The sequence below is a fragment of the Tamandua tetradactyla genome, chromosome 3, assembly GCF_023851605.1.
Source record: "Tamandua tetradactyla isolate mTamTet1 chromosome 3, mTamTet1.pri, whole genome shotgun sequence".
Taxonomy (NCBI): domain Eukaryota; kingdom Metazoa; phylum Chordata; class Mammalia; order Pilosa; family Myrmecophagidae; genus Tamandua; species Tamandua tetradactyla.
In genome coordinates, this window is record NC_135329.1 from 216,219,687 (window position 1) to 216,244,915 (window position 25,229).

At 50.9% G+C, this 25,229-nt stretch overlaps 1 protein-coding gene across 15 annotated transcripts in view; it reads right to left on the reverse strand.

Moving 5' to 3' along the window:
• Nucleotides 1-25,229, reverse strand: part of HDAC4 (histone deacetylase 4) — a 410,616-nt gene that overhangs the window by 128,799 nt on the left and 256,588 nt on the right. For all 15 annotated transcript variants that reach the window (XM_077155606.1, XM_077155607.1, XM_077155612.1 and 12 more), the window contains one exon: nucleotides 10,981-11,225. In XM_077155606.1, coding sequence (XP_077011721.1) covers nucleotides 10,981-11,225 — 245 coding nt within the window. The remainder of the gene's footprint in view (nucleotides 1-10,980; nucleotides 11,226-25,229) is intronic.

Consider the following 25,229-nt stretch of genomic DNA (forward strand, 5'->3'; position numbering starts at 1 on the left):
GGTTCCATGCTGCCTACAGACTCAGGTCAGGACATGGCAGGTGCTCGGTGAGCTGGAGAAAGACAGCGGTGACTGATGAGGGGAAGCTCAGGCAGAGGGGTGGACAAAGCCGTGCCCAGGTCTCTTCACACTATGTGAGAAAAGGCTCCAGAGAGCAAGGACTAGTCTGGCTGCTGCCTGGGCAGTGTGCAGTGTACTGTGCTCCACAGCGAGAGGGGAGCAGGACACCCGGGAAGGGGGTGTGGCAGCCTTACCCAGGGTCAGGGCATCCAAGCACCAGGCTAAGCTGGGCAGCTCAGCACAAAGCGCAGGCCGATGCCTGCGTCCCCATGCGCTCACTGACGGGGCTGGCGCAGCAGCGACAACCTGAGCAGGCCTTGGGCTGTGCAGTGCAGAGCTTCCCGGCCTCAGAGGTCAAGGCAGGCCTGGGCGCCCACGGACCAGGAGCAGGTGCCTCGGGGGACAGGTAGCCAGCGGACCGCAACAGGCCTTCGGCCACCTGGGCAGGCAGAAGAAGAGAGCAAACAGCCCAGCCCAGGCTCCTGCCTCCATGAAACCAGGCACAGAGCTGCACCACCAATTACCTGACTCTTAAAACCCTGCCCGACCCCTGGAAGCAGCACGCATCACACTAAAAGGTATATAATGACATGCATTCATACCCATATCCACTCAGCCTGACTAGTAGAAAAAGTGAAAAAGAGCCTGCAAATACAAGGACGTGGGAGTGGGTTTTATCTCCCCCCTACAGGACTGGGAGCCTCCTGGGAGGCCAGGGAGGGAAAGGACCACCCAGGACACACCATGGTAGAGGTAAGACCTTAATGGAGGACTGTGTTTGGCAAGACACATTAAACTTTGCAGCATGCACACATCGTCCTTAAATGGAGGAGCTTACCCTGAGAAAACGACTGGACAAGTGTGCCGGGACCAGGAAAGGGGGCTGCAGGTTGCTACCAGCAGAGACTTGGGGAGAAGCGGTGCCCGCCAGGGAGGCCCTGGCCAGCTGACAGGGCACCCCAGGGAGGAGGCTGAGCACACGCCACTCTGCTGCCACGGCAGGCTCTGAGAGAGGGACCCAGCCAGCCCTGACCCTGCCAGTTCCCGAGCCACTGTGGGGGCTGCCATTAGGGCCTGGGAAGGAGCCAGGTCCCGCCTGGGCAGCCCCCAGCCTCTGGCTCGTGGGCCCACGGCTCCATGGGGTTCTGGTGCTGGCAGCACAGGACTTGCGAGGTGGCAGCAGAGCAGACACAACGGGCATGGCTGGAAGCACGTGTGGATGAAGAGTCCCATGCTGTCGACCTCGATGATGAAAGCCACGATCACAGCAAACATCCACAAACAGCTGCAACGTGAGTACAATGCCACGACTCAATGGAAAACTCCCCTAGTAAACAGAAGAAAGGCTGAACAGAACTGTTTATCAGAACCCCAGATGCCAAGCTGGGGTGCGGGGGCAGTCCTGGGCTCAGGAGGCCGCTGGACCTCTGGCCCTGAGACCCCGCAGACAGGAAGGGCTCTAGGCTGCTGCGAGGCTGGTCCTGCACCAAAGGTGCGCCCGGATGTCTGTGCCCAAGACATACAAGCAGGAGATGCTCCCAGAGCCCAGGGCACCCCTGCAGCTTCCCTGAACCCAGACCAGAGACGAAAGTGTTCTCTCGCTGGGCTGGGAGCAAGCCCGGGAAACCCAGGCTGACCCGTGACTGTCGTCCCAGCACTGGCGGAATGGAGCAGGTTTCCCACTCCCACATGCCCACCCGCCCACGCCGCAGTCCATTCCAGCTCTGAGGCAGCTCCCTGCACCAGCGCACTTCTGCCCTCCTTATTAAAAACACAACAGATGAGTAAAACATATGGATTAAAGACAAATAGATAATAGGGGGAACAAATGTTAACATAAATTTAGTAGATTGAAATGCGAGTGATCAATGAAAAGGGGGGTAAGGGGTATGGTAGGTATGAATTTTTTTTCTGTTGTCTTTTTATTTCTTTTTCTGAATTGATGCAAATGTACTAAGAAATGATCATGATGATGAATATACAGCTATGTGATGAAAAAAAGAATATTCATATTGTATGTTGATTAGTTTTATTAATAAAAATTAAAAAAAAAAATTCCAGTGGCTGGATCCTGACCAAAAGGGGGAAAAGAAGTGTAACAAATAAGGTATCAGTGGCTGAGAAGTAAAAAACAAGCAGACAAACAAAAAAACCTACAACAGAATGACTCATGCTTAAATTAAAGGTCAATTATCTCTGTGCTCACATTTAACCATCGGTTTACTTATCAAGATCTAAGCTCAGAGATCTTTCTTTTTAGAGAAGCCCAAAGACAGAGTTCTGCGAGGAGTCCCGATCGGCGCACGGGAGAGAATTCCGTGGAGACCACATTGTCCTAAGGGCGTCTTCCAACGCAGGGGCCAGACTGCTCTCACGAAGATGCTTACGGAGCCCTGGTTTTTATCCCGCTGACTCAGGAGACTGCGTGTACATGCAAAATCAACTAAGGGACATCAAGACCAAAAAAAATATGTTTGTGGGTCCCCAGGGCTGGCCACTAGGGTCTGAGGGCTCTGGAAGCTTCTCTCCTGCCTCTGTACTTGGCTTCCTGTGGGAAGGAGGGGACGGGCATCCTGGCTGAGGGTCCAGAAACAAGCCCTGCAGCAGCGACTCTGCCACTGGCAGCGGTGCCTGTTCTGGGTGTTCTGAGTCTTGTGTTTATAATCACACACACTGAAGCTGTCCATTTCCCATGGACAGCACTGCCCTCCTCTCTGGCTCCTCGCCGAGCCCTCACAACCATGCAGCGGTGGCACGGGGAAGGAAGATGAAGACAGAGCCCACGTTCCCAGCCACAGAGGCCAAACTGCCCAGCGGGCACCAGGAGAGCCCCTCCTGTCGTCAGACACAGACGAGTTTTTCTGAGAGCAACAACCGTCAAAATTCTCCTTGGCAATAGACAACTGTAAAATTGCTCAAAAGATGGTTTTTTCATGATTTAACCAGTACCCACCCTGTGAACAAACCCTTCTCAGAGACAAGGGAGTCTGCGCAGACGGGACTCAGGAAAGGCCTTCTATCCCTTGAGCCACCTGTGTTGATTCACTCGTGGGGACACGTCCCGAGTGACTGGTGGAAGAAAGGCCACCTTTTCCCCTTTTCCTCCTCCAAGCCACGAGCTCGGGCCCTTCAGAGAGGCAGGCTCAGGTCCAAGTGGACATGGCTGTGGCTGTGGATCAGGCATCTGGGCGCAAGCTCCCTGCACCCAGGGGCTCCAGCCCCTGCAATGCCAGGGCACAGGTGTGGGCATGGGTCTACAAGGAGGGGTGTCGCAGATAACTATGCAGAGATCTTGACACGGCTGAGCAAGTTTTCCTCCATGCAGTTAAGAAATAAGGGAGTCAATGATTAGTTGCAGATGATTTCATTGTCTATCTATGAAAGAACTAATTTGAAAATAATTGGAACTAAAAGAAAAGTGATTTTGCACTGGCCGGTTAGTGTTTCAATTTGCTAAGGCTGCTGGAATGCAATCCAGAAATGGATTGGCTTTTATAAAGGGATTTATTAAACTACAAGTTACATTTCTAAGGCTGTGGAAATGTCCAAATTAAGGCACCAACAAGAGGATACATTCACTGAAGGAAAGAATGATCACGTCCGGGCTTTCTCTGTCACAGGGAGGGTACACAGCGATGCCTGCGGCCCTTCTCTCCCAGCTTCTGGCATCTCCTGGGGCATTTCTTTCTGCATCTCCAAACATGTCACTTGGTTTCATCTCTCTGCTCGCTGCGTCGGCTCTGAGTTCTCTCTCTGTTTTCTGTCTGATATTCTCTTCATACAGAACTCCAGTAAAAGGATTAAGACCCAGCTTGAATGGGCAGGTTCTCACCTCCATCTAATCTAAAGGTCCCACCCACAACTGAGTGGGTCACATCCCCATGGAAACAGCCTAATCGAGAAGTCCCACCCAACAACAGGTCTGCCCCGCAGGACTGGACTGGAAGGACATGGTTTTCTCGGGTATGTAACAGTTTCAAGCCAGCACAGTTAGCAAATAATAAAACAAGAAGCTGTGCTATACATTGACATAGTAGAGCATTAAATGAAGAAACAGCTTCTATTCACAACAGTAGCAAAGAATGTAAAATACCCAATAAAATCTATAAGTCTTCTTAGAAAAAATAAAAACAATGCTTTGTGTAAGGTTACAAAAAGCTTCAAATACATAGTACATTACAGATAAGAAATGAACATTAAAAATACTAATTTAATGGAATTCCAATTAATTCCCAAAAATAATTTTGGGATCTTGATGCAAAGTGATTCTGAAGTTTATCTGGTAGAGTAAATGGGTGAGACAAGCTAAGGAAAATTTTAAAAGAATAAACACGCTGGGAGAGCAGGTGTTCCGTCAGATCCTAAAACACATCGAATGCTCCCGGGGCTGGCAGAGAGCAACGAGAAAGCGAGAGACAGACTTGGAAATGTGGGCAAACAGTTATAAAGGGCCAGAGAGAGCGTTTCTAACCTGCTTAGAAAGGATGCCTTTATTCATGAATGAGGAGAGGGTAAGTAATTAACAATCTAATTATAAACAAAATTAACTGTAAGTAACAAAACATGGCGGACAGTGAAATAATGCTGTTGATTTATAAAGAGCACTTCTATGTAAGAAAGTGACCAGCATCTCAACAGAAAGACAGCAAAGAAAATGAAAAAATGCAGAAAAAATACAGGAAAAAAATGCAAACAGCCAATAAACTTATAAAATTATGACTGACCAAAAGAACAATCAAGGAAATGCAGAAACAACGTGGCACAAAGAGAAGGTCCTAGAATGTGGAAACGTGGTGCTTGCAGAGGGAGAACCGCAGCCGGGGGCCCTCACCCCTGTTCCTTGCCCTCACGTGAGGCCTGGCTGGGCCGGCAGGGCTGCCAGTGTTGGGGAGGCAGCCGCAGGCCACCTCTGGAGCTCTGCCCGAGGGATAGGCCGGGGTACAGACACACATGGCTCTGGGCCACGTCAGCCGATAACAAAAGCCACAGAAAAGTACGAGACAGGTCAGCAGCACCAATTCCATTTGTCCAGGCAAATACCCCCGATTCATGCACAAGGAAGCCAAAACAGATAAAGAACGGGATGTGATTTTAATGTTCAACTGTAAGTGGTGGTTTAAATTCATTATTTCTCACCCAATACATGAAACCATTAAAATCACATTTAACAGTACAGGGAATGCTAACAATATGGCAAATAAAAATATCTATCAGAGTTTGATTCCAAGCATGGAGATATACGCAAACATACCATTTACATAACGCGAGACTGCAAGAATAAACTTCAAAATGTAACTTTCCTGGGTACTAGCACTGGTGTCACATCTTTTCCTTTGTAATTTACATAACGCGAGACTGCAAGAATAAGCAAGAATAAACTTCAAAATGTAACTTTCCTGGGTACTAGCACTGGTGTCACGTCTTTTCCTTTGGAATTCCAATATCCAATAATTAACATCCATGACTTCTGCAACTGGAAAGAGATACTTATGAAAACAAGATAAGCCCATGTCATATCAGCTCTGCCTGGGCTGTCCCCAGAGGCTCATCCCGAATCTCAACTGCAGGCCCTGGGGCCCTGCGCCTTTCCCCTCTCGCTGGGTGTCAGGGCCCTTTGGCTGGGGCTAGTTCCTTTGGGGGAACAGCGGATTTATCACTTCGCCGGGCCCTGAGAGAAGGGTTAGTGGGAAGGCACGGTAAAGAAGAGGCTGATGTCCACTTACATAAACACGGCTGGCTGGATACAGACATTGATCTCGACTCTTCCCTTAAAAACACCAGTAAAACAATGCTTTGGAAAAAACCTACAAGTCCACAAGAACGGACTTCAGGAAAGGCTGCACAGTGGATCTGCCGCCAGGACTCTGGAAGACGAAGCACCAGATGGTGAAGGCAATGGTTTAACAGAGCAGACAGGCCACAGGCCGGGGACTGCGGACTGGTCCTGTGACGTGTGGGGTTAGGCCTGAGATGGCTTTGGCCAGGTCAGTTTAGGCTGCACCTGAAAGGTGAGCTTGGAGCTCTGAAACCAGCAGGTAACTGACTAATAGGCTGCTAACCACCGTCTAGGAGAGAGACCATTCCAGATCCCCTGGCCGCAGTTAGCCCTCCCCAAGAAATGCAGAACAACCCAGCAACAAACGAATGACAGCTGCTTTAAGCACTATAACTGGGTGGCTTGTCAGGCAGCAAAAGCTGACCAAAGCATTCCTGTAAGGGAAGCTTTGCAGTCCTTCTTATAAAATGGCCAACACCTGCTGCTCAAAGCACAAAGGGCCTTGGCCAGTTTTATACACCATAATGGTCTGTCTTTTTACATAAAATGAATGTTTTAATCATTGATCCTGAACTAAATTCATAAAAGATTCAGATTCCAGACACTTCAAAATACAAGCCACGTATTAAATCATTACACTTGAAATTGCTTGTGGTGCGAGTGCACGGGGAGACTGGAAACCATGACCGCGGCATCTGACCGCACTGGGGGCACTCTGCAGGCCCGGCCGGGGGTAGATCTGTGATGGCCGTGGGAAACTAAGGAAATGGCAAAAGAGGAAATCACTAACTGCAGTGAAAACAAAGAATAGTCCATGAAAGGACAGTCATTGTACACTGTGAAATGCGGGAGTTAGCAAAATCTACATGCAGGATAATGAAGACTGAATAGTTCTTTAATAAAACGGCCATAAGTGTTATCAGACTCACGGTGTATTGGCTGCGCGTGTCTGAGTGTGGGGGTTGGGGCTGGAGGAGAAAGCGCTAAGCCATTCTGCAGAGGGGAAGATTCTCCATGAACCTAAATGGAAGGACGGAGCAGGCCAGGGCAGAAGAGATGGGACAAGGAACCCAGGCAGGGGAGTTGAGAGAGAGGTGGGGCTCTGCTGCTTTTTGTGAGCCTCACCCTGCTACTCAACTTTAAAAATTAGGAATGTCTATTTCTTTGATAAAATTAAAAACTAAACAGCACAGCAGACTGAAAAAGCAGCACATCTGGATTGCTGTCACTCAGCTGCCCACACTCTCCTGCTTGGGTGAATGATAAACATCTGGGTCTGATCACTCCACCTGCCCTCCTTGGCCCCCGCACGGACCCACGCCTCCGCTGTGATTATGGACCCTACCTGGGGCCCACCTCCAGGGAGAGCAGAAATGTCCAGAAGGAAGAGGCGAGGCCATCTGAGCCAGGCCTGCAGAGGAAGGGGCCAGTGGGGAACAGGGCGGCGGGGCCGGCAGGTCTTAATCACCAAAAAGTCACAGCTTAAGCTGGGTTTCAAAACAACTACTTTTTAATTGTGAAATCCTATTCAGATTCACTGAAGAGTCAAGGACATAATTAGACCACGTGCTCCAGAAATCTGCCACACGTCACCAACAATATGGTGGCTTAGAAGGAGAGTTAAACCATCCAACAAGTGCTTGCTATCGGATGGTATAATTACTAGTCTGAACCACTTTTATGCTCCATTGTGAACGAAAAAGAAAGCGAACAACTGAAACGGAAAGAGAAAGGGTAACCTTGAGCCCCTTCCAGGGCTCCTGAGGCCCAGACCCAGCGACTGGTCCTGCAGCCAGCTTCCTGCAGCGTCTGACAGCCAGCCTCGCAGGTCGGGGTGAAACCTCCCAGGGCCCCTCCTATCTGGGCAGGGCTGCCTGGTGCCCCCCTGCGCAGCCAGCAGGCACCAACATGAGGGCACTGGAACCCGAGGCTCTTCCAACCAAAGCGGTGACACCGCTGCCGAAGCCCCAGGGGAGGGCAGGAGAGCAGGGCCCAGGAAGCAAGGTGGTCCAGAAGGGGCTCCATCAAGGGTCTTCTTTATGTCTCTCGCTTCCTAGTCCCAAACCTGATGACCTCTCACATTCCAGGGATCTGCTTATTTTTCAATTGCTTGCATATTTCCTTTTTCTGGCAAAAGCTATAAATTCAGCTGATACATTCGTGAGAACATAAAACATGACTCTTTGTTCATCCCGTACTGCACCCATGTCCCCCTATCTTGTGCTGTGTCCAAACGCCCCAGCGCCTGAGGCTGGGACCGTCCACAGGGCTGTGGAAACCAGGGAAAGCGTGAGTCAGCAGGCAGCAGCAAGAGCGGGGATGGGGCCGCATGCAGCAAGGGGGGGAGCACAAAAGCAGGTGAAGCCACGCAGCGAGGTAGGTCAGGGGCTGGGGCAGGGGCAGGGGCTGGGGCCTCCCTGTCACAAGGGGCTGCTCCGGGAGAAGGATTCCTAAAATGAGATGGAGGGAGGATCTGTGACGGCAGAAGTTCAAAAACACTGCTGGTGAGGAGGAGAGAGCTGCCTGTTCCACCAGGCTGGCCACATGCTCCAGGGACCAACAAGCAAAAGGTCAAGTTGTTTAAAAATCACTTTTTGGAGTCAAAGAAATGTCAGGCTACAGTTTCAAAAACAAAGCAAGATAAGCAGCCTGCTGAGGGTTGCTTTGTGGGCAGTTACTGAAAGCCCCTGCAAATGAAGGCCACTCTAGGGACTGCAGGCAGCTTCCTGTGACAACTTAAACTGACCCTGGGTCTTCCGGCAGGCAAGGGGCCACTTCCTGCGGTCGACCCTGGGCACACCTTGCTCCCCAGTCCTGCAGACCTGACACACGCTGCTGTGCTCAGGGCTGAGCCTGAAGCCCCCAGCTAGGGCAGCCTGGCTGCCCGAGGACCCGGGTCACGTCCACAGCAGAGGCATGACAGCCACCACAAAGCGAGGCCCCCACCCACAGCACCCCACCCTGCCAGCCAGTGCTCTCTTTCTGTGCAGGGAAAGAGGTGGACGCTGCATTTACGGACTGCTCGAGTGCGCCTCTCCGCCAACATCCCGAGACATCTGTGACCAAGCACAGAAGCACACGGCTGTGCTCGAGCTTCTCCGAAGGGCGAGTGAGGCCTTCGTCACACATGGCCTTCAAGCTGCTCAGAAGACTGAAGGCTACACACGATAAAGCGCAACTTCAGACAGCTCGGAACAGCGACCTTCCCTTGGTCTGTCCAGTGATGACATTAGAAGGCCAGCTGAGTCAGGCAGAAAACAACAACTGAGAAAGAAACCAGCAACCAAACTTCAGGGTCTGAGAACAAGCTTCTCAGCACACGCTGCCTGCAGACCAAGCCTGCGGAGGCCAAGGACAGTGCAGCCTGGACGTGCACCCCATGGTTTAGCACCCAGGAGAGGGCTTGGAGCTGCCCCTGGGTCCACCTTTCAGGACAAGCAGACCCAGGTGGCTCACTTGGCGCCCACCTCCCTCACGGCAGCACTGCCGGTCACTCTTCAGATGGGACCGACACCAACTGCGGAGGCACATTTCCTTTTCCCTCATCTCGTCCACGATGACTGTTCATGTTCCACAGACCGGGGAGGCAGCCAGCACCCCGGGGCTGAGGAAATCGCAGGCAGGGGCAGGACACAAGGCAGGTGCAGCCACCAGCCCAGGGCTCAAGAAGCCAAGGCCCTGGCAGGAGGACCTGCCCATGGGTGAGTGACCTGTGTCCAGAAGCACCACAGAGGCTGCAGGGGCCTGTGCCCGCGGGCTTCTCTCTCTGCACCTGCCCCGTCCAGCAGGGCAGCCCTAACCACACATGCTGCAGGGGCCTGAAATGGCCACTTCTACTGGAAGGCTGCGCGAAGTGCCTAACTGCAATGGGTTAGGAACACTGGTACGGACAGAAGAACGCAAAATACCTCACGGATCATTTTTACATGACGACATGTAGAAATGATATTTGGAAATAGCAGGGTAAATAAAACACAGTAACAATAATCTTCCGTTGGGGAGCCCGTGCCCTGTGGCCCTGACTCCTGTTGTCCACGCGCTTTGTCGAGGCTCCTCCTCCACGTCCTCGAGCTGGTCCCCGCAGCCAAGAGAAGAAGGCACAGGTGACGGCTCGCCACTTCCAGGATTAGGTTATAAAAACACCACAGAGCAGCGGCTCCGGGCAGCCCGCTGCCAAGTGGTCAGCTGCCCAATATGGGGGTAGGGACAGAGCTGCCCGGTCACACGAGGGAGGCAGGAAGCAGACCCTCCAGCTGCCGAGGCGTCTCCTTGGCTGTGTCTTGTCTGCAGCCTCACGAGACCCTCCCAGCCTCCCGCTAAGCCGCTCCCAGAAGCTCCGAGGCCACACGTGTGCTGTGGTAAGCCACGAAGTTTGGAGGTTATTTGTTACCCACACCAGATTACTTATATAACTGGTCTTTTTTGCTTTTTTAAAATGGGGCTACTAAAAAATTTAAAATGACCTGTGCAGTTTTGTTTTGCACAAAGCTGACCATCCTGTTCCACGTGGTTCTAAAGACAATGAGGGCAGGTCACAGACCCCAGAAGCTGGCAAATCACATAGTGTAACTTTCCTGCACATCACTTAGATGTGTTTCCTTCAAACTGATTTAATTTTTAATCTGAGATCAGATTTCTCACATTTTAGAAAGTCCACATAAAAGCCTATACTACTTTTATTTATTGTTTAAGTGAAAAGAAAACATTAACTTTTTTTCCAATCAGAAAGGGTTAACGGGAGAAACTGAGAAATGAGACAAAAGTCTGAGGAAGAACATGAAAGGATTTGTAAACACAGTCCCCAGAGACGGGCAACCTCTGTGGATGCGGGCGCTCCCCCCCCCCTGTCATTTTTCTATCACGACTGAATCCTGCATTTCTCAAGGAAAGGGGATGGTGACATGGTCTCTGTGGTAAACACCCCCAAGCCCCGACCTCAAGGGGTGTATGCGGCCAGGCAGAGCGAGCTGGAGGGGCCTCCCCTGCAGGGCTGCTGGCCGTCCGCGCTGCTCAATGCCCTCACAGTGAGCGCCAGCTGTGCACGTGAATCTCGGGGTGACACCCGAGTCCTGGGAGGGACGCGCAGAAGCAGAGTGAGGGTCCCCAGGGTCGCTGTGGAGCCCCCGCCCCCCACCGGGGCTCACCTTGATGTGCTCGTGGAGCTGGGCCTCGTGCTGCCGGGAGAGCTGCTCGTGCTGCCGCTGGAACTCGGCGATGAGGATCTGCCGCTGGACCTGCTGCCTCTGCTTGAGGGCCAGGAGCTCCTGCTGCAGCCGCTGCTCGCGGAGGGCGGGCTCAGCCACCGGCAGCGGGAACTGGGGGTCCAGGCGGAGGTCCATGGGCACCGCAGAGGGCGCAACTTGCAAGGGCAGCGTGGCGGCCACGTCAACTGGGGGAGAGAGCCACAGGAGACCGGTCACTGCCAGCGCCAGCCACAAGGCCAGGAGCCCCTCTTGCAGGGCCTGGGGCCTGGAAGGCACCGTGCTTCCAAAGCCTCCTTCCCCTCTCTGGCCCGAGAGAACCCCCATGCACGACACCCTGAAGACGAGACTCAAAGGCCACCACAGGTGCTGCTGCTCAAGTGCAAAAACCCCCAAACGCAGGGCAGGGCCACAGCAGGGCACGCGGCTGAGCCCTCCTCCGGTGACCCAAGCCCCCTGAGGGAAGGTCCTGCTCCCTCAGAGGCCACCATCTCAGCTCAGCAGCCTTTCCCACATCACTTCCGAAAGTCAGGAGAAGGAAAATAAAGAAAAAGCCTCCAGTTAAGGAAGGGAGAGAACCTGAGGCCAGTAAGTAGATGTGCTGACCAGCCTGCTCTTTTTCTCGTCTTCTTAATGAAACCACCAAAAAGTTGCATGTCTTAACCGCGAGAACAACATGTGCCACAGAAGTGGCCGGGATCGACGCAGAAGCTGAGAGCCTGTTTCCATGGTGAAGTTAGGGCCCTCCTGGAAACACGTTTACCCACCGCAGCCCTTGCAACGTGCTCCCGGGCTGGCAGGCTCACGCTCGCCAGACCTCCGGGCTTCACAAACAAACAGGCTTTCTTCATTCTACGGTGAGCCAGCAAATGCACTCCAAAGGGTTTAATGAGAAACAAGCTAAATCAATCTTAAAGCCTGCAAATCAATCCCAAAGCAAAGTGAGAAAGCTAATACAAAAAGAAACGAAAGGTAAGTTTTAAATTCTGAATCTCACAAAATAACCTGATATACGTATGCCTTTTATAACCAATTTTTAGAAAGCACATAATGAGTGCGTGCAGGCACTTCCAGGGATCACCACGGGACTTCAACACACGCTGATGAACAAACTCTCCTGCTCTGCTGATAAAATCACTCAAAGACCTTAGGTGTTGGCCACCTGCCGTCCCCCAACAGACCCCAGCCCAGAGGCCCGGCAGCCTCAGCCCTCCTAACCATCCCCCCAGCCCCCAGCCCTTCTAAATGCCCCACCCTAGCCCCCCAGCCCTCCTGATGGCCCCCCAGACCTCCTGACCACCCCCCCAGCCCTCTTAAACATGCCCCCGACCCTTCTAAATGCCCCACCCTAACCCCCCAGTCCTCCTAACCATGTCCCCAGCCCTCCTGACGGTCCCCCCAGCCCTCCTAACTGTTCCCCCAGCCCTGACCATCCCCCCAGCTCTCCTGACCATCTCCCCTCAACTCTCCTGACTGTCCCCCCAGTGCCCCATTCTGTGCTCATTTCTCTATCAACTGCCAGGCAGCACCAGACCCAGAGACCAGGGAAAGGAGAAGTGAGACTTCCCTCTAGGAGGGGCCAGGGGCTGAGGGCCAGGAGTATGCATGGGTCAGCGTGCCCCTACGGTTCAGGCACGCCACCTGCTCGAGTTCATCCTGGCCGTGGCCCACAGCCCTGCGGCCTGGCTCTGCCTGGCCCCATGTCAGCTGCAAGGACGCAGTAGCATGCAGGCCGTGGAGAGACTGCTCACAGCCTGACCCCAGCCATTGGGGTGGTCCTGAGGTCACCGCTCAGGCGCAGTGGCCCTGCTCCCAGGAATCAGCATTCTTCTGACAAGGCAGGTGGCCGAGTGCTGACAGTGGGCAGTGGGCACCGGCTCTGGCACAGCTCCTGGGCTCTGACCCCGGGGCTGCTACTCAGTGGCTGCAAGCTGCTGCTATGGGGCTTGAGCGCTCTTAGCCTCAATACTGTCAGCGGGCACGGTTCATATCAGCACAGAGGCCAGTTGTGTAAGGGGTACAGCTGGTGGCGAGGACATGGTGGCTCTCATGCCAGGGACAGAGCAGGTGACCAGGGCAGAGTGGAGCCTCAGCTGCGCCACCTCTGAGTTCACTGACTGTAATCCCTCCTTTCCCAAACCCCTATAGGGAATCCCAGCTTCTAACCTGATGGGGTACCCCCCCTGCCACTCTTGCTAGGGCTGAGGTTTCTCTGGCATGAAAAGAAATCACTCCATGTCCACGTAGCCCATGACCACATGGCCTGGCCCTGCGGCCACCTGGGTTGGGAGCAGCTTTGATCCAGGAGTATCTGCAGCCCTGGACACAGGGACAGGTTCAGGCCACTTCCCTAGACAGTGATAAGAAACAAAACCACCCAGAAGGCCACTGGAAAACGCTCACTGTTCAACCACTGTCAGCACGCCCCACCAACTAGCTCATTTTCTGTTTTTTAATCACATTCTTTAAGCGCCAACAAGAACTAGATAAATACCAGTTGATCAGTTCTCTGTTTCTCCCCCCAAATCAGTCAAGTGCAAACCCCAACATTTGCAGTTTCCTTTTAAAAATGGGCATTAGCCTCACACACTACAAAGTTTTATTTGATTTTTATGTGAGAAAAATCTACACAAATGAACTAATCTAGTTTTCGATGAACTAGAGGGAGCTGTGGCAGCCCCAACGCCCTCCCCATACCCCAATAAAGACTGGATATTATTACTTTCTTATCTCTTTTGATCAATTTTATAACATAATATAGCAAAATGGTGCTAGCTCTAGGGATTAATACAGTCAACAAACTGCAAATGTCACGAGCTTTATAAAACCTACCACTTTGCCACACTTGCTTCAGACTTCATTTTTTTAACATAAATTAAAACTTTAATCTGACCCATTAAAAAAAAGGAGAGAACACAGATTATTTTAGAAATGGAAAGAAAGTGTTGGCAAGACTGCGGAGAAATAGGTATCCTCATGCACTGTTGGGAATATAATGTTAACCAGGGGGGAACACATTTTGGCAGCACCTCAAAGGTCAAACACAGAATTACTGAACGACCTAGCAGCTCCACCTCCAGGCTGACCTCCCAAAGAACTGAAAACAAGGACTCGAATAGACATTTGTAGGCTAAGGTTTGCACATTATTCACAATAGCCAAAAGGTGGGAACAATCCAAGATGCAGCATATACATATAAGGGAATACTGCTCTGCAGTGAAAAGGAATGAGATTCCGCTTCATGCTACACCATGGAAATTCCCTAAAGATATGTCGAGTGAAGTAAGCCAGAGACTTTTAGTATCTAAGTATATGATCAAACTTACAAGAAATGTCTAGACTTTGTAAATTCAGAGTCAGAGAGTAAATTACAGGCACCAGGGGCCAGGTGTGTGTGTGGAGTGGCTGGAAAGTCATTCCTTTTGTGACATCTTTGCCTGGTTTGGGTATGAGGGTGATGTTGGCTTCACAGAATGAGTTAGGAAGGTTTCCCTCCGCTTTGATTTTTTTGAAGAGTTTGAGGAGAGTTGGTACTAATTCTTTCTGGAATGTTTGGTAGAATTCACATGTGAAGCCATCTGGTCCTGGACTTTTGTTTTTAGGAAGCTTTTGAATGAGTAATTCAATTTCTTTACTTGTGATTGGTTTGTTGAGGTCATCTATTTCTTCTTGAGTCAAAGCTGGAACCCGTCCATTTCATCTAAATTGTTGTATTTATTAGCGTAAAGTTGTTATAGTATCCTGTTATTACCTCCTTTATTTCTGTGAGGTCAGTAGTTATGTCTCCTCTTTCATTTCTAATCTTATTTATTTGCGTCCTCTCTCTTCTTCTTTTTGTCACTCTTGCTAAGGGCCCATCAATCTTATTGATTTTCTCATAGAACCAACTTCTGGTCTTATTGATTTTCTCTATTGTTTTCATGTTTTCAATTTCATTTATTTCTGCTCTAATCTTTGTTATTTCTTTCCTTTTGCTTGCTTTGGGGTTAGTTTGCTGTTCTTTCTCCAGTTCTTCCAAGTGGACAGTTAATTCCTGCATTTTTGCCTTTTCTTCTTTTCTGATACAGGCATTTAGGGCAATAAATTTCCCTCTTAGCACTGCCTTTGCTGCGTCCCATAGGTTTTGATATGTTGTGTTTTCATTTTCATTCGCCTCTAGGTATTTACTAATTTCTCTTGCAATTTCTTCTTTGACCCACTGGTTGTTTAAGAGTGTGTTGTTGAGCCTCCACGTATTTGTGAATTTTCTGGCACTCCGCCTATTATTGATTTCCAACTTCATTCCTTTATGATCCGAGAAAGTGTTGTGTATGATTTCAATCTTTTTAAATTTGTTAAGACTTGCTTTGTGACCCAGCATATGGTCTATCTTTGAGAATGATCCATGAGCACTTGAGAAAAAGGTGTATCCTGCTGTTGTGGGATTTAATGTCCTATAAATGTCTGTTAAGTCTAGCTCATTTATAGTAATATTCAGATTCTCTATTTCTTTATTGATCCTCTGTCTAGATGTTCTGTCCATTGATGAGAGTGGTGAATTGAAGTCTCCAACTATTATGGTATATGTGTCTATTTCCCTTTTCAGTGTTTGCAGTGTATTCCTCACGTATTTTGGGGCATTCTGGTTCGGTGCGTAAATATTTATGATTGTTATGTCTTCTTGTTTAATTGTTCCTTTTATTAGTACATAGTATCCTTCTTTGTCTCTTTTAACTGTTTTACATTTGAAGTCTAATTTGTTGGATATTAGTATAGCCACTCCTGCTCTTTTCTGGTTGTTATTTGCATGAAATATCTTTTCCCAACCTTTCACTTTCAACCTATGTTTATCTTTGGGTCTAAGATGTGTTTCCTGTAGACAGCATATAGATGGATTGCTTCTCTCTCGCTGCTTTCAAGATCCTCTCTTTCTCTTTGACCTCTGACATTGTAACTAGTAAGTGTCTTGGAGAACGCCTGTTTGGGTCTAATCTCTTTGGGGTGTGCTGCACTTCTTGGATCTGTAATTTTAGGTTTTTCATAAGAGTTGGGAAATTTTCAGTGAAAATTTCTTCCATTAGTTTTTCTCCTCCTTTTCCCTTCTCTTCTCCTTCTGGGACACCCACAACACGTATATTTGCATGCTTCATGTTATCATTCAGTTCCCTGATCCCCTGCTCAAATTTTTCCATTCTTTTCCCTATAGTTTCTGTTTCTTTTTGGATTTCAGATATTCCATCCTCCAGTTTACTAATTCTAGCCTCTGTCTCTTTAAATCTACCATTGTAGGTTTCCATTGTTTTTTTCATCTCTTCTACTGTGTCTTTCAATCCCATAAGTTCTATGATTTGTTTTTTCAGACTTTCCATTTCTTCTTTTTGTTGATCCCATGCCTTCTTCATGACCTCCCTCAATTTATTGATTTGGTTTTTGAAGAGGTTTTCCATTTCTGTTCGTATATTCAGAATTAGTTGTCTCTGCTCCTGTATCTCATTTGAGCTATTGGTTTGTTCCTTTGACTGGGCCATATCTTCAATTTTCCTGGTGTGATTTGTTATTTTTTGCTGGCGTCTTGGCATTTAATCAGATTTCCCTGAGTGTGGGACCGAGCAGGTTGAAAGACTTTCTTGTGAAGTCTCTGGGCTCTGTTTTTCTTATCCTGCCCAGTATGTGGTGCTTGTTTGTCTGCGGGTCCCACCAGCAAAACATGTTGTGGCTCCTTTAACTTTGGAAGACTCTCACTGCTGGGTGTGTGGTGGAGACAGAGGAAAGGTTGTAGGTTGGTTTTAATGGCTTCAAATTGTGAAGTCCTGGGATCTGAATTCCTTGAGAGAGGGCTTCCACCTGAGTTGCGTTTCACCCCTCCCACGGGGAAGGTTCAGGTGGTAGAGAGCCCTGAAAGCAGCCTGTTTCTGCGTTCGGGGCAGTTGCAACCTGTGTAATCCCAGCGCTGAGCCCAGAGGCAACGAAGCCTCTGTAGAAACAGCCGCAGAAGGCTCTGTTTCGTCCCCTTTCCTCTTTTTCAGTTAGCCCAATCGGCGACTTCCGCCTTGATCAGTTTCGCCTGAGCTGAGGGCCTATTTTTAGTAGTCAGAAGTTGTTCATTAATGCCACTATTGGTGTTAGGTTGGGCTCAGTCTCTACTACTGTTGGAGACTCTTCCCTCTCCCTCCGGGAAGTTGCCTGGGGGGGGGGGGGGTCGCCAGCTGCCGCGGCTTGGGGAACCGCTGTTCCGAGGCTCCCAGCCGGCCCAGGAAGCCACGTGTGGGGGAGGGTCACCGGCCGCCGCGGCTTGGGGAACCGCCGATCCAAAGCTCCCAGCCGGTCCGGGAAGGAGGGAGGGAGGGAGGGAGGGGCTCCAGTCGCCAGCCGCCGCGGCCCAGGGAAGCGTGCGCCACTAGGGGACCTCACCGCAGCGGAGTCTCTTAGCCAGTCCAGCCGTTCCAGAATGGGGTACGCTGTGTGTCTGGTCTCTGTCGTGGCTCTGGGAGCTGTTCTGTACTGTTTCTAGTTCTTTAGTAGTTGTTCTGGAGGAGGAACTAAGACCCGCGCACCTTACTAAGCCGCCATCTTCTCCGGAAGTCCGGAAAGCCATTCCTTAATAGGTACAGTTCCTGTTTGGAGTTTTGGAAGTTTGGTAATGAATGGTGATGATCGTAGTGCAAAAATGCAAATGCAATTAATATCAATGAACTGTATATTTGAAAATGGTTAAAATGGGAAATTCTTTGTTGTATATATGCTCTCGGTAAAAATTTTAGAAGCCCACAGAACCATGCAACACAGAGTGAACCCTAATGTAAATTACTGATTTCAGGTATTAATATAACCCTTATCCTAGTGGCTCATTAACTGTAACACACATCCCACACTAATGTAAAACATTAACAACAGGGAAAACTGTGGGGAGTAGGGATAGTATATGGGAACTCTGAATTTTCTGTGTAATATTTCTATAAACCTATAATTGCTTTAAAAATAGCCTATTAAAAAAATACAGCATAGATTTATAGGAAACAGATCGTGATCCCTGTCAGATTGCTCTGAATTTGGCAGGTTTTTAATTACACTCATCAAACGGACCAGAAGAGCATGCTTCACACGCAGAGATGTGATATGCCCAGGCTGGCACTGGCACTAAAATAAAGGCCAACTCAAGCTGGCCACACAAATTACTGAACTCCCACCTTATATCATATACTGCAGGATTGAGAGAAATCCTTGCCCAAGGACCCTTACTCTAGGAGTTACAGAGAAGCTACGCACTGGTCAGAGACTGCTGGTCCCCACCGCTGGGTAGCCACTCCCAAGTTCTTTCTCCTGGCTGGCTAGCAGAATCTGCTTTTCTAGCCAGCCTCACCTGCTGCAAATGCAGGGCAAGTGATCTGATCTGTGGCTGCCTGGAAGTGCGCAGGCTTCTGGGAGAGCCCCTAGTGCAAGGGGGTGAGAAAAAGAAAGGTTCTCTGCTCCCTTCTTGCGAGAGGATGCTGCAAAAGTACCTAGAGTACTTGGGACCAAGGCAGCCCCCTGGGGTGTGCAGGGCAAGAAGGCCAGGAGGGCTGCAGAGGAGCCAACCGAGTCTCACACCTGTCAGCTCTGAGCTCTCCAAGACCTCCACTCCAGGCGTGTGACACGTGAAAACAAAAACCAAGGCCATAGCTAGGTAGGCTCCTTGCTGCTGGGCACTCTGGTCCTTTCATTCGGAAGCATCAAGGAGACTGAGCTGACACGCAAGTGATGTGCCAGCAGGGCCCTGGAAGCCCTCCGGTCATTCATCCTGCAGGCAGAGACCCCGTCCTGTTGTGGCCTGACAGACGAGGGTAGGAGGAGAGCACAAAGCAGGCCCTCCTGACTCAGCCACCTCAAGCCCTGAGCAGTGCCCGAGGGTAGACACCGCGTGGCCAGAAGAGCGTCCTCCAGTCCGGCAGGCCATACAGCTCACCAAGGAGGCAGGAGGAAGGGGTCTGAGTGTGCTTGCAGAGTGGGCTGCAGAGGAGGCACCTGTCAGCCCAGCCTGCTCTGTGTCTAGCATCTGGTGTGCATGTGTGCGTGCATGCGTGCGAATGTAAAGGCTTGGTGCCCTGCGCCTCCCCTGCAGACCTCATTGTGCGACCTCAAAGGCCGAGGGGAATGCCAAGCTCACCTCTGCTCCCTACACCAGTCACTTAAGCTTCCTTCCCGGCCAACAGTTTGTTGGACAGTCTGTGTTCCTGTAGCACTTTCATTATACGATATTCAACACTGATTAAGGTGGAACCGTCTGCTCCAACTCCACTAGCTGGGAACCCCTGGGAGGTAGGGGCTGTTCCATACGTTACGCATTGAACAAATTAAGGGATGTGGGCATCTAGGAGAAGGACACACCTGGACGTCCCTTCTCCCCTCTTCCTCGCTGCTGTGTCCCTCCGTAGCTGCTCATCTCCCTGAAGAGGCTCAATGTGGGGACGCACTGGTTTTGTGAAACTGTGCCACGGGCCAGTTGATTCCAGTGACAAACTATTAGAGATGATTAATAATCAGGCCACAAGGTCGGGCCCTGGTCCCAAGGCACTGGCGGCACCCGGCAGGCTCCCTGCAGGACCCGAGAGGCAGGACCCCCGATGCCACATCTGGGAAAGTCACTGCTCGCCTGAGGTCTCCTGCAGGACAGGAGGCCCGGCAGGAGCAACGACCAGAAAGTCTAGTCCCGGGCCCTCCTGCATCCGCTTAGGGCCAGGGCAGCTTCACAGAGCGGAGGGGGAGCTGAGGGACTGCGGGCCACAGCCTGTCCCCTGGAGACCCCCAGGCTGGGTAGAAACTCGCTGTCTGCAGCGGGCGCCGAGCGGGAGGTGTGGCTGGCCACACCGTTATGGAGCTGGGAGTGAGGCCACAGGAACGCCCGAAGGGTGGGAGCAAAAGGGGACTCCTGCCCCACCCGCCGCCTCCTCCGCCCCCCTGCTTCCCTGCATGGGGATGGGGCAAAAACACAAGACATTGTTTAAAGGAACTCAAATGTCATGGAAGGGCAGGGAGGAGAGCGCAGGGAACGAAGTCAGAGGACAGAAGCAAAGGTGACTTCCTGTTGAAGGGAGGTTTGGCTGCTGGGGCGGTGGCTCTGCCACTGCACTGTCACAACAGGACAGTGCAAACCGCCTGACCCCCCACCCCCTGCATCCCTGATGTGATCAGAACGTCTGCCTCCTTTCACCTGTCAGTGCGCTCAGTATCCAGGCTGCAGGGGGGCCTGAAGCGCCGTCCCAGGTGAGTCTGCCTGACTCCCTTCCGCTCTCCAGGTCTCACCACAGGGACCGGCTTTGTTTCCCTCCTGCTCACAGTGCTGGGGCCATGGTCGCAGGTGGGGTTAGCGGGCCAGCCCACAGTGTCTCGCTCTTCTATACTCTTCTAGTCTGGTTAAGCTGTGGTATTTTAGCTTAAATAACCAGGCATGGAAACCTAGTAAAGTAATCCTATTGCTTGCATTCTGCGACGCTGCAGTATTTAAACCACGTTCCCGTGTATCACCTCATCTGGCCCTGCCAGGGGCATGTCAGGTGGGGTCCCTGCTTCCCGGGTGAAAATCTGGGATTTAAGCTCTGTTATAAATGTGCTAACGTTGGTTGCTCAGGAAATCAATTACAGAATTACCATGTGACTCGGCAATTCCACTTCCAGGGCTACACCCCAAAGAGACGAAAGCAGGGACCCAGGGACATGTTTGCACACCAGTGTTTATAGTGGCATATTCACAACTGCCAAAACGGGGCAGCAATCCAAGAGTCCCTCAACCAACAAATGGATCAATGAAATGCGTCTCACGCGCACAACAGAAGACTGCAGCGTGAGAAGGGATGAAGCTCTGAGGGGCGACGACACAGATAAGCCTTAAAGTCATCTTGTTGCGTGAAATAAGCCAGACACGAAAGGACAAACATCGTGTGATCTCACTGACATAAAATAAGTATAATAAGCAAATTCAGAGCGAAACTACGGTACAGGGCACCAGGGCCAGGGTGAGAGCTGGAAGGTGGAGAGTCAGGGCTTAATGGGTATCGAGTTCTTGCTTGGGGCGGGGAAAGGTTCTGGGCAGTGGTGACGGCGGCACAGCATTGTAAACAGAATTAAAAGCACAGGATGTAGTTAAAAGGGGAAATTTTATCCATATATCACTAGAATAGAAAATGTAAAAAAACCCGTCAGACTGTGTAACCCAGTGAACCCTGATGTAGACTACGGGCTACTGTTAGCAGTGAGATCATGATAACATCCGTTCTCCAGGTGGATCAAACAGGCCACCCTAATTCAAGGTGCTAATAATAGGGGATGCATATGGGAACTCGGTATTTTCTGCATGATTTTTCTGCAAATGTACAATTTCTCTAACAAAAGAATTTGTGTATTTGCACAACAATAAAAATGATGAGCTTCCGAGACCTAAGATTTTATGTACTAACAAGCCTGTAGCTAAGACGCGGGGCATAGGAAGACAAATTGCTGCTCATTTTAGCATATGCCTTGGCCCTGTTTCTCATTTTTCAAAGATCTGGTGAAATATCAGAAGTGTCTGGAAGTTCATCCGCTTCAAAATTAAACATAAATAACTTGTATGAGGTCGTCTTTTATTAATCTCAAAAACAGAGTGGGCCAGCAGTTCCACTCGTGTGCGGTTCTGTGCACGAAATGTCTGCTTCTGGGCAGGCCCAGAGGCCAGCTGGGACTCAGGTGGGCAGCTAGGACCCTGGAGTGGGCAGGGAGCGGGCCTGGGTGTTGGCAGAGGGTGGGGGGAAGCCGAACGGAGGAGGCGCTCTGGTCCTGAGGGGTGATGGGAGGAGGGAGGATGGAGCTGCTGGTCCTGAGGGTGGAGGGAGGAGGGAGGATGGAGCTGCTGGTTCTGAGAGGTAGAGGGAGGAGGGAAGACGGAGCTGCTGGTCCTGAGGGTGGAGGGAAGAGGGAGGACGGAGCTGCTGGTCCTGAGGGTGGAGGGAGGAGGGAGGACGGAGCTGCTGGTCCTGAGGGTGGAGGGAGGAGGGAGGACGGAGCTGCTGGTCCTGAGGGTGGAGGGAGGAGGGAGGGAGGACAGAGCTGCTGGTCCTGAGAGGTAGAGGGAGGAGGGAGGACGGAGCTGCTGGTCTTGAGGGGTGGTGGGAGGAGGGAGGATGGAGCTGCTGGTCCTGAGGGTGGAGGGAGGACGGAGCTGCTGGTCCTGAGAGGTAGAGGGAGGAGGGAGGACAGAGCTGCTGGTCCTGAGAGGTAGAGGGAGGAGGGAGGACGGAGCTGCTGGTCCTGAGGGTGGAGAGAGGAGGGAGGACGGAGCTACTGGTCCTGAGAGGTAGAGGGAGGAGGAGGATGGAGCTGCTGGTCCTGAGGGTGGTGGGAGGAGGGAGGACGGAGCTGCTGGTCTTGAGAGGTAGAGGGAGGAGGGAGGACGGAGCTGCTGGTCCTGAGGGTGGAGGGAGGAGGGAGGATGGAGTTGCTAGTCCTGAGGGTGGAGGGAGGAGGGAGGAGGGAGGACGGAGCTGCTGGTCCTGAGGGGTGGTGGGAGGACGGAGGATGGAGCTGCTGGTCCTGAGGGGTGGTGGGAGGAGGGAAGATGGAGCTGCTGGCCTTGGGGCCTGGAGGGCGGGAAGACCCACTGGCCAGTGCAGCAGCTCCAGGGCCCGTGCTAAGGCTGCTCCTCAGGGCAGGGGCAGGGGCAGGGGCAGGTGAGGTGGACTGAGTGGCCACGACACTGCAGGAGAGGCTCGGAGGTCTGAAGTCACAGTGCATCCTATAAGGAAACCCAAAGCCCCATCTGGCCAGAACATCCAGGGGAAATGCTACTGACACAACTGCCATTCAAATTCCAGAGACTCCATTTCCTTATGGTCAGAGAACAAACCACATGTGCTGAAATCTCCACCACAACTCACCCCTTGGCCAGGCCGCTCAAGGGGTCCATGCAGACACCCCCACCCAGCACTCCCACACCCTGAAGCCGGAGGGGAACGGAGCCCTCCCACACTCAGGCCTGAGCTTTCTGGGCTGAAACGGGGTCACAAGCTGCTTCAGATGGGTGCACATCACCCCTGCGTGGGCGAGACACACTCACGTGGACAACAGTGTGGAAAAAAGAAAGCACCTTAAAGTTACTATAGATTCTCACTGGACATAACCTCATCACACAAAATTAAGCTTTACTTGTGAGATAAAGAGGTTTTATTGCTTGTTTGCTTTTTCCACCTTGCTTGACAATCCCCACTTTCATCCAAGCCACTTGAGCTGTCAATGCCTTAATTCCTAACATATTTGTTTTTGAGTGGTTTTCCTGCAGATTATTGTAAAGTTTCCCCCAAATGATTTAAATTTAATTTTAATAGGAATTTGCAAACTGCAATAAGGAAAATGAGCACACTCACACACAACACATTCCACATTCTCACAGGCGGACTCATGGGTGTGGTGAACTCTTCTACACAGGCTGGGAAAGCTCAGATATTTGAACTCCATGGGATTGCACCGTCCACTAGAAATATCACAGCTCTGTACGATCTGCTTAAATTCTGGCCACACATGAAAACTGCATGGTGATCTGGGTCCGTCCACCCCAGCCATTCACCAAACCCCAACAGACCTGTCCCCAGCCCAACAGCTCCCTGGAGGCTGGGGACACACAGGGGTCTCTTTCAGCCAGCCCTGCTGGCACATCATCTGGCCGGCCTTGCCACCGGCTGGCGTTCACCCGACATGGGTCTCTCTGACAGGAGGTGCAAATCATGCCCTGTGGGACCACAGCGCAGGCCCAGAGCAGTGGACGAGCACCCTGACACTGAGACGTCTCCCCTGCCCAGAGCGCACCTGCTCTTCCCGGCCCTGGGCTACGGAGACAAAGGAAGGCATGCTGCAAGGCGGGATCTCTCCAAGCTCCACTGTCAGCACAATGTCCTCACTGATCTCAACAGGACTTGCCCCGGTTCTCACGAAATGCTAAAAAAAGGCATGCTCAGTACTGCCTCGGTTTACCATTTTGAGGTACCACATAAAACTTCATTTTCTTGCTAAAGAAAGTTAAAAAGCAGAACAAAGAAAATTTAAAACAATGTTTCCCATGCCAAATGCACCATGAGCAGCTTTACCTCTAAGGCAATTTCCGTTAAACACACAAAGGACTTTTGTAGGGCAAGGAGGCCCACCCCAGGGCTCAGAGAAATGCCGCCTTCTCATTCCTGGTGCACCCAGGATCTCGAAGCGAGGTGGTGGCCATGAGGCTGAAGCTGCCCCAGACCCTCCCCGCTTCCTGGCTGCCGAGATCAGCCCCACAGCCCCACTCATCACGGGCAGCGGCGGGGACGTCAGGCAGGACGTGGACTGTGTCCGCATCAGAGCCCTGCGAGACGCCGCAAGCGCCCAGCAGAAGCTGCGAGTGCTTCTGACCCAAAGCACCCTGAAGAAAACAATAAAACCTTCACTACTTAAAGAACGGGCATCCAAACAAAAAGGCCTGTATCCTCATGACTATTTTATGGCGGAGTAGAAGATTGCCTTTATAGGTTGTGCCCCAGAAACACATTAATACAATCAGACTCATGACGCCAGTAGAAGCACAAAGACGACATTCAGAGCTGCAGTGGGCAGCGGCAAGCCTGTGCCGTGCACAGGGAGTTCTCAATCACAAACGGAAAACCTACTGGCTTCTTGAAAAAAAACTGTTTTCAATTAAATGATCATAAAGAAGGCACTGCAATTTTCCATTACGTGAGTAAGGGGAGGTCCTCTTTCCATGACTCCCTTTCATGTCGTCATAATAATGTAGAATAAAAAGAAACACTATTCTTTAGAAAACAGTCAAACTTTAGGGTCTTTTCAACTGAAGTATGACTCATTCGTATCTAGGGAAAAATAATAGATAATCATTTTTAACCATTTAACCATGAGTTCCTCTAATTTTTGGAAGAGCGTACCTTATTTTACATTTTTTCTTTTCTTTATTGTGCTGTGTAACACATACTGAAAAAGATACATGCTAAGCTAAAAGAAGAGGAATGGAATGTGCTCTGGTGTATCCTCCAGGACCTGGGAATTCCTCTTTGAGCCCTTCGCCCATTACATGAAGCCCCACCCTCAGGCAAACAAAATTCTAAATTTGCTAAGCATCCTCCTGCTTTTCTTTGTGGCTATAACATCCATGTACAGATGACTTAAAACATATTCTTTTAGCTTTTAAGAGACTCACATAAACGTAGGCTGTAAGGCAAACACAA